Here is an 8,943-nt window from a genome sequence, read left to right as displayed (position 1 = left end):
ATAACCATCATTGATTCAACAAGCTAGTCAAGTAGAGGCATACTAGTGACACTCTGTTTGTCTATGTATTCACACATGTACTAAGTTTCCGGTTAATACAATTCTAGCATGAATAATAAACATTTATCATGATATAAGGAAATATAAACAACTTTATTACTGCCTCTAGGGCATATTTCCTTCATTGCCACCCCCCGACACGGCCGCGACCAAGAAGCCGCCTCGCCGTCTCGGCTAGATCCTCACCGGCACGCTCGTCGGACGCCGGCAGAGCAACTAGCTGGTCCGTGCGCGTCGTGACTCCCTTCGCCGGCCGTCTCCTTCGCCGACGCCCGCAAGCTGTTCGACCGTTTGCCAAGGTACAAAATGGACTCCGCCGACAAGTTCTTTTTTCACAATTTCCTTTGCGACTCCGACGATTCGTCATCCGATGACGATGAGGAGATATTGGCTGCCGTGTTGGTCCATCACCACCTCAATAGTCAGTGGTCGTTGTGCCATGGCTCCATTCCAGGCCACCTTCCGGCGTTGAATCGCAACCGAAGAGCGGGCATCTCCTTCTTTGGTAGTTGTTCAAACATAAGAAATTCCGCCGCTGTTTCTGTATGAGTAGGCATCTTTTCAACCGTATTAGAGAGGGGGTGGTCGACTACGATGACTATTTCGAGTGCAAAGAGGATGCCGTTGGAAACATTGGTTTTTCCTCTTATGAGAAATGCACTGCCGCCATCTGAATGCTTGCATACGGAGTGCCTGATGATCTCATTGACGAGTACGTTCGTATGAGCGAGTCTACATGCCTAGGCTCCCTATATAAGTTCCGCAAGGCTGTTATTGCTGTGTTTGGCCCTGAGTACTTGAGAGAGCCGACTCATAAAGATACAACCCGGTTGTTGGCAATGAATGCCAGCGGGGCTTCCCAGGGATGCTTGGCAGCATAGACTGCATACACTGGGAGTGAAAGAACTGTCCTTCTGCTTGGCAAGGGAGTGAAAGAACTATACTTCCCCCGTTCCTTGATATAAGGTGTATAGATTTTTGAGGAAAAACCCAAAATATAAGGTGTATTGAGTTGCACCACTCGTATGGATAATTTTTTTTGGGATTCGATTACATTTCCTTATATTAGGCAAGCTTCTTTATTTTCGCATGCCAATTAGTCAGGTGTAATCTCACCCAAAACTTGTAAAATTTTCCCTCCACATACGTTCTTTAATTTTCGTGCCAAAAACTATACACCCTATATTTAGGAACGGAAGGAGTACTATTTTATCCGGTTGAAACTATGTTATTTGACTATATGTTTGAATGCAAAAGTTGTTTGCGAAACAATGCAAAAATGAGTTATTTGTTGAAATAAGGCGGCTAGCCGGCCACGCCGCCATATATGGGGCCGTGCGTTGGGCGCACTGCTGATTCAAATATAAAACATGGCGGATGCCAGACGGATGGCCGATCCAAACGGACAAAAACAGACAAAAATGTCATTCGTTTGGGTCGGCCCGTTGGAGTTGCTCTAACGTTGATCAAAAAATCAAAATAAAAAATGCTGCAAGGGAAACCCCACCGTGTTCAAACGGAATCAAACTTGAAGCTTCGCCAGAGCCGAGAACGGGAAGCGATGGCGAGAAGACAGGAAAGGAGCTCGCCAACTCAACCTCGACCAGCGAGCAAACATGTCTCGACAGCTGTTCACCTGCACTACGTATCTGGTGGGACCGCGACGTGACCCCGAAAAGATATCCATTTTTTATCATGGATCACCACCGCGACACTTTGCAAACCTCTTCGCCCCCAGCATCCGACTATCCGAGACGCAGAGAGAGGAGAGAACGATCGCATCTCTTTTTTTTAACATCAGTACAGACACAAGCGCTCATATACCTTATGAACGCACATACGCACCTCATATTCCTATGAGCATCTCTGAAAGACTGAGCCGGCACATCATCTTGAGATGTACGAAGTCGTCGTAGGCGCCTCGTCGTCGACGGAAACGTCTCCTCCTACTGAAAACGCATCTCCGAAAATTCTGAAATAAATGTAGGAATAATGCGAACATCAGGATTTAAACCCCTGATAGGTTGAGAATATCATCAACCATAGGTTGATTCGCCGAACGATCGCATCTCAGCCGAGAAGAGAAAACAGGAACTGATTTTTTTAATCCTTTTTCTCGTCAGAACAAAAGGACGTGTGGGCGTGCGATCTTAACGGTAGTCTCCGCCCACCGCTGCGACGAGGCAAGCGGCATTGACGAGGCCGCGACGGGCCATGGAAGTGGAATCAGCCGCCGAGCTGCAGGAGCGGCGGCGGCCGCCGTGGCGCCGCACGGTGGCCGTTCAGGCCGCGCTCTGCCTCGCGCTCTACGCGGCCTTCAACCTCGGCGAGCCGCAGCTCCGGCCGCGGGGCGGGGGCGCGCTGGGCGTCGGCGGCGGCGGCCTCACCTTCCTCAGCGTCGCGGGCGGCGCGCGGACGCCCGCTGACCAGGCGCGCCTCCTGAGGCAGGTGCGTGCGTGTGCATCTGTACGGTCTCCGCGTTCGATTTCTCGTCTTCCGCATCCTCTCCTCGTTGCCCTTCGATTTGTCATCATTTGGGCGCTCTGATTCGCCTCTGCCGGTGCCGGGGGAATTGCTTGGCGCGCGCGCTCTCTGTTCCGTCCAACCGCATCCTGTTCGTAGCGTGTTTCCGTTCGTTTTCACTTTTCAGCGTGGTGCTGCGAACTGTAGTTACTGCGCCGAGTGTGCCACTGAAGAAATTGTAACCGACCACGATGGTAGATTGCTTCGTGTTCGTGATGCTGTTATAGAAAATTGCTAGTATTTGGTAACTGTAGCCGAATAAAATATTCATCAGTTAATATGGCCAAGCATCTCTGTGAAATTCATAGTATTTGGAAAAGTTTATTCATCCTTGTAGTTGTTAACTAAAAGGGGCTCATTGAGAAAGAAGGGGTTTCGCCATTTTGATGTGGATTTGCTTACTGTATGTGTGTGGTGTGCTGTGCTCGTTGGAGGTTACTGCCTGCACGATGTCACTGATTCTGCTCAATCAGGTGATGGCCTACACATTTGCAGATCTAGGACTGGTATCCGATGATAATCTATAGGGTGGTCATTGGACTTACCTGGGATGGAACATGCAACATGTTTCCCCCTAGTGAGGCACATGTGCCCATCATGATCTAACCCGACTCATGGCCATCGATTAGTTAATGATCCAGTGTAGTGTGTTCACATAACTAAGCGACGAATTAGTCTGATTCTCTACCAACCTTTCCTGGCACATTTTATTTTCCAACCATCCTTTCCTGGCACATTGTGCTCTGGATCTCAAAGGAAGTGACACAGTTCTATTTTTATATGCTTCGTGTGGACTGGGAATGTTTAGTGTCATGTGACATTGGTTAACAATTTTGCTCTTTCCCTGTCTTGAAGAAGACGACATCAGATTCATATTCTAGCAATTTATTGTGGGTTTAATTCTTAATAATGCATATATATGTATTTTTATGAAGATGGAAAGCACAACAAAGGTTTATGAAGTCAAGTTAGTGCTGGATGTTGCCCGATTTGGCGATGACCCACTTGGGCAAAATGTAAGTACTTCAATTCATGCTAATAAAGTAATAATACTGGAATACTTTGTAAATGTGTGAAGCATACCGTTCTCCATTAGTGATGTTGTAGGTATCAGAGAGATTTCAGTTGGCCCAACTAAATAAACCAAATTCTAACTTGTGCTCTATTTCTCTTTCTGTCTTCCAGGGTTCTCTGCACTTCCAAGCTCTGAATATCCCCTGGTATACTAGTTATTCCTATCTGAAATCTCATATGGTTTCCTCTCTGATGTGTGTGCATTGTATGACATGAAAATCCGCTTCATCCTCAGGTATTCCACTACATCACATGGGCAGATTGTTAGTAATTTCTTGAAGAAAGTGAAGATGCCATACGACCAAATTCTGGAAATTGTTGGTGTTGATACAGGGCCTCTTGAGGTATTATATTTTATTGGTAAACAGTTTTGAATTTCTTGTAGCAGGCAGCTTATCTGATAAACAACACGTTGTCTGTGCACTGAGTATGTGATTATGTCAGCATCCTGCAATCAATAATGATCATCAATTATTCTATCTTTACTTGAGTATTGTTTTTTACCTCCTTATTATCCCCCTTGCACTGATTAGTTCAGGACTCTGCAATCTTTTTTGGCACAATATGGTTGCAATTTAAATTAGTGCTTGGATTGCTTTATATGGAGAGTTTGTGCGATATCGTGGAATAGGCTGGCCTTTATGGATTCTTTCTGATTGATTTTCTCATTTGGTTAAAGGATCTTCTGCATGATGGCAAAATGAGCAATTCTAGCAGGGAACAAATTACATGGCTGGAGCAAACACTAGCGCTGACCAGCAATAACTGGTATATGTTTACTACTGGTCGAATATGCCTGTTTAACAATTGTTTTTGTATTGTTGAAGGAAGAAATGATTCTAGTCTATGCACTAGTTCCTCCTGCTCGTATGAGCTGCATTACTAATCTGTCTTCATGTTCTGGAAAAACAATGCATATATATTCTTCATAAGTGGACTGTGTAAGTGTATGTTCAATTCATAGAAGAATTAGAGGGCCAGCAACTCAGCATCAGCTTGAACATAGTATAAGAAAATACTAAATAATCTCTTTCAAGAAAAAAAAATACTGAAGGAATTACTATGCTTATTGCAAAAGTGACACATGAACATGTATGCACACATTTCTGTATTAAGGTCATAATGTCTAACATTATTTTTATTTTAAGCCAGGAAAATAGTTGTTGGATATGATCCATTAGTTGATTGCAATGAGGTGCACACAACAAAAACAACAAAGATCTACGAGCCACTCCGGCATATTTTTGAAAAATACGCAGTGGTAATTCCTTCTTTTCTGGAAGAAGCTGTAATTTTTCTATTCTCTTTGTCGATGAAAACTTCACATCAGTGATTGCTTATCCTTGGCTGCTTGGTATACAGAATGCATATGTAAGCACTGGTGGTTCTTGTGGACACTTCCATCATGACAATTCAATGTCATATATTCAAAACCCCATCCCTGGAGATCAAACGGATTTAGATGGTTTCTTCTTGCATAGAGTCAGCCCTCTAGAGATGGTGAGTTTAGGCTGACAGTTGCTCCTTTTTTTTCTTTTCTGAATATCAGATTGAAACACTAGAATTTGCATGTAACCCTTCTTTTGTGAACTTGTCAGGAAACCCTGTTGATAAACTTAGACGGCGAGGTTGTTCAAAGATCTGTAGTTCACCAGCATGGAAGGGAAGCCATGTAAATGCCTTCTTTTCACTTTCTAGTCAACAATGCAAACATGCTGATTCTGTTTTCACCATTGATCGCTCTGTATTCAGTTGTTTGCTTACATATGCCGTGTTTGTCAGTAAAAGACTTCTGCCATTTGTTGGTACTGCATCTGTCTCTGTCTCTCTCTCTCTTAAATGTCAGCATACGATGGGTGTTGCAGCGGTTTTGGGGATTCAGGTGTTTGTGTATTGGTAGTGTTTAACCATCTATCTTTGCTGCAAAACTGAATGCTTCTACGTAGTACATTGAGAGTTTCTGAATCCAGCTGCAAGTGGATAGGCGCCAGCACAAGCTGGTCTCTGGCTCAGAATTTCAGATACAACATGCAGTGCGAAGCTTTCAGTCTACTAGCCTTCGAACAGCTCCGACAACTGATTCTCCAGCTCCTCCGCGGTGCGCCCTGCCGGCACCTCAACCTCCGGGTGGTCGTCGAGGTACCGACGGTATGCCGGCACGACATTCCCCGACACGGTACTCCGGAGGGCGGCCCGCAGCGCTGGGCTGGGCACCTTCCAGCCTCTCTGCATGCTGCACGCGTTCTCCAACGCCAGGTAAAATGCGCTCAGCGGGTTCCGTCGCCGGAGGGCGTTCAGGGCTCCTGGCTTCCCGTCAAGGCGCGACACGACGGTCCCCCAGGAAACCTGCAGGTAAGCTTTGATGTAACCCTCCATGCGCTCCTCGCGGACGAGCACCCAGCTGGGCGGCAGGAGCATGCTGAGGTCGGAGCGCACGGCGCGGCGCAGGATGGCGCTCGTGTTGTTCAGCATGAAGATATGCCTCAGCCCTGGGAACGCGAGCGCGGCGGACTGCTCCTCCAGCACGGCCTCTAGGCACGAGATCAGCTCCGTCACCAGGCCGCTCTCGTGGGGCGCGAGCGGCGTCGTTGGCGGCGAGTCGGTGTCGGCGTCGCCGTTGCCGGCGGCGAGGACGAAGTAGAGGGACACGCGGTTGCGCAGCATGCAGCGGAAGTAGCCCATCCAGAAGCCGACGCACGGGTGCACCTCGCCGCCCTGCGGCATCCGCCACGGGTACTGGGGCGCGCGTATGAACGCCCTGAGGTCGCGCACGCAGCGCCGGGACGCGTCCACCAGGCCGGCCAGCGCGGCGTCGGACGCGGCCGTGACGGGGTGGTAGGGGGGCCACGAGAACATCCTGGCGAGGCCGGGGTAGGCCACCGAGACCGGGGAGTGCACGTCGAGCGCCGCCAGCAGCTTCGACGGGGAGCTCCCAAGCGCGACGACGGAACCAGCCAGCCTCAGCATCGCGCCGGCGCTTTCGGCCGCGAGCTGCCCCAGCGCCGCCAGCTCCCCCGCCGCTGCGTCGTTGACCGGGTTGCGGACCTTCCGGTGCCGGTGGCGGAAAACGCGTTCCATGGTGCCGAGCGCCTGCGCCCACGCCCTGACCCTCCTCCCGACCTCCCGCCGCGGGAGGCTTCGGCGGTCGTCCATGTCCAGCACCCAGCCGACGTCAAAGCCGGCAAGCCATTGACGCAGCGCGTCGGCACGCGGAGCGGTGGCGGCGGCGGAGAAGGCTGGGAGGAGGAGGACCATGCGCTGCAGGTGCTTGTCGACGTCGGCCAGGACGCAGGAGGAGGACGAGGAGATCGGACGGAAGCTGCTGGGGTCGACCTCGGCGAGCACAGACGGGGAGAAAAAAGAGACGTGGCGCCGGAACTCGCGCGGGTCGTCGGGGCAGTACTCGTCGGTGGTGGCGGAGCCGTCGTCGCTGTCGATGGAGGGGTCGGAGAGGGAGGTCGGGCTGCTGCCTCCGCTGCTGGAGCTGATCTCGTGGTGCCCATGCATGGCGGCTGCTGTGGTCAGGTCAGTCAATGGAATCCTAGCGTAGCATTTTCCTTTTTTGGAGGGGAAGTCCAAGCGTAGCAGAAGTAGTGAGAGTAGCGCTGGGGAAAAATTGTGGCTAGCGTCGACAAGAACGCACGCGTGCCGGAACGGTCTGGGACCGGGCTGGAGAGGTTCTCCCGGCCTGCTGATGTGGACATCTCTGAACCCCCGGATCAGCCGAGGTGATGGCAGACCGAGGAATGAGCGATGTGTGCAGCTTGTGTGCGGAAGAGATGGTGTTCGTGGCGAGGAAGAACGAATGGATCTGGTTCGTCCTGAAGAGATAAGAGAAGAGAAGAGCGATGGGCGATGAGCTGGTCTGATGCGTGTACCCTGCAGTGCGCGCGTGGCTAGCGAAGGGACCAGCCCAAGTTTGGGCCGCTTTGCCGGCTGCAAACGTTTACCTATGTTGATTGACTTTACAATTTAGGTAAGTCAACTTTATAAGAGGAGGAATCACAGGAGAGGAGAAAGAAAGCTGGAGGATTTGTTAGTTTAAAGCTATGTGAGGTTCGTGTGGCAGTATCACGTTGTTTCTGATGCAGTCACCCGGGTTTGCAGTGTTGCTTGGTTTGCATATCAATGCGTGTCTACGTCATACATGCATCGTACATAACGCAATAATGCATGCCACACACGGTCATGGATGCTTCATTCCGAAATTCATAGTGAACTTTTGGACACCAATTTTGGTTTTAGTTCTCTTTTCGCGAAGGACTTTGATTCGTTACGTGTGCTGAGGTGGCACCTAATTGCCAGGTGAAGCATTGACCTGAAAGTCTTTGGCCTCTTCGGGATTTGACAGGCGTCATGTCCAGGTCTAAAAATTGACGGAGAAATGCGGGTAATATATTACTATAATTTAAACTTTGATGAATCACCGGCCATCTCTTCCACTCCATCCTCTCTTTTGCGAACGTAATGACTAAGACTCTGTTCGGGAATTGTCCAACTCCGTAGAATACGAGAGCCGACGGAGCATCACTTTTGCAACTCCGAGAAAATACACGGCAGGCCGCTCCCCTCCGGCCGCTTCAGGAGCGGAGCTGTAGAGCCAGAGAGTTGCCGAACAGGCACTAAGGGTGTGTTCTGAACTCCTCCCGCTCCAGGCTTTTTCAACTCCGCGAGCGAAGTTAGACCGAACGTCTGAGCTCCACGGAGTGGGCTTCGCGAAGCGCTGCGGGCCTCTAGTGCAAAATATTGAAGCAGCCTTTTGCCAGCTTCACGAACCGGAGAAGCGAGGAGTCCAGCGTATTTACAGCGAGGATGCCATCGCCAAGTCGTGAAAAACGATTCGCACAGCTCGCGTGGCTCCTGTTCCCCGCAACAACCCGCCAGCACACATCGGAATGGCTGGGAGAAGCTGCCAAGCAGGCCGAACGCATCTGAATAGCCAGGTGAAGTGAGAAGTTAGCTCAAGGAGCTGGATTTGTGGAGTTTTGAGAAGCTAGAGAGGTTCAGAACACGCCCTAAATTGAACCATAGCTGCTCCTCCTTTTCGGCATGCGTAAAGGAGCAGAGACTGCTTGCTATGCCGTATCAACGGGACACGGCTATTCTTGAGCTCAAATGAGCTCGGATGAACAATAACATCAATAAAAATATTTTTTTCTTAAAAATCTGATTTTTTTGTGTGTGGAACATTGACAAATGTTCATAGTGCTTGCAAAATTTCATAATGAAATCACATTCATGGAAGTCGCGCGAAAGCAAAAAAACGATGCTCCAAAAATGCCATTT

General features: G+C 49.6%; 2 protein-coding genes across 2 annotated transcripts; one reads left to right on the top strand and one right to left on the bottom strand.

Moving 5' to 3' along the window:
• The first annotated feature begins 2,148 nt into the window (after positions 1-2,148).
• On the top strand, positions 2,149-5,550 carry LOC125521517 (Calcineurin-like metallo-phosphoesterase superfamily protein). The gene is made up of 8 exons (XM_048686571.2): positions 2,149-2,508; positions 3,519-3,599; positions 3,769-3,803; positions 3,893-4,001; positions 4,337-4,425; positions 4,810-4,918; positions 5,020-5,157; positions 5,256-5,550. Exons 1-8 carry the CDS (start codon positions 2,275-2,277, stop codon positions 5,331-5,333), a joined length of 873 nt encoding a protein of 290 aa, XP_048542528.2. The 5' UTR covers positions 2,149-2,274; the 3' UTR covers positions 5,334-5,550.
• Positions 5,551-5,554: 4 nt separating this feature from the next.
• LOC125518473 (exocyst complex component EXO70B2) lies at positions 5,555-7,479 on the bottom strand. The gene has a single exon (XM_048683302.2). The coding sequence runs from the start codon at positions 7,162-7,164 to the stop codon at positions 5,710-5,712; it is 1,455 nt and encodes a 484-aa protein (XP_048539259.2). The 5' UTR covers positions 7,165-7,479; the 3' UTR covers positions 5,555-5,709.
• Positions 7,480-8,943: the final 1,464 nt, after the last annotated feature.

The sequence above is a fragment of the Triticum urartu genome, chromosome 7A (genome assembly GCF_056163025.1).
Source record: "Triticum urartu cultivar PI428250 chromosome 7A, HENAU_Tu73, whole genome shotgun sequence".
In the NCBI taxonomy this organism is placed as follows: domain Eukaryota; kingdom Viridiplantae; phylum Streptophyta; class Magnoliopsida; order Poales; family Poaceae; genus Triticum; species Triticum urartu.
This window is presented reverse-complemented; position numbering and strand designations above follow the sequence as displayed.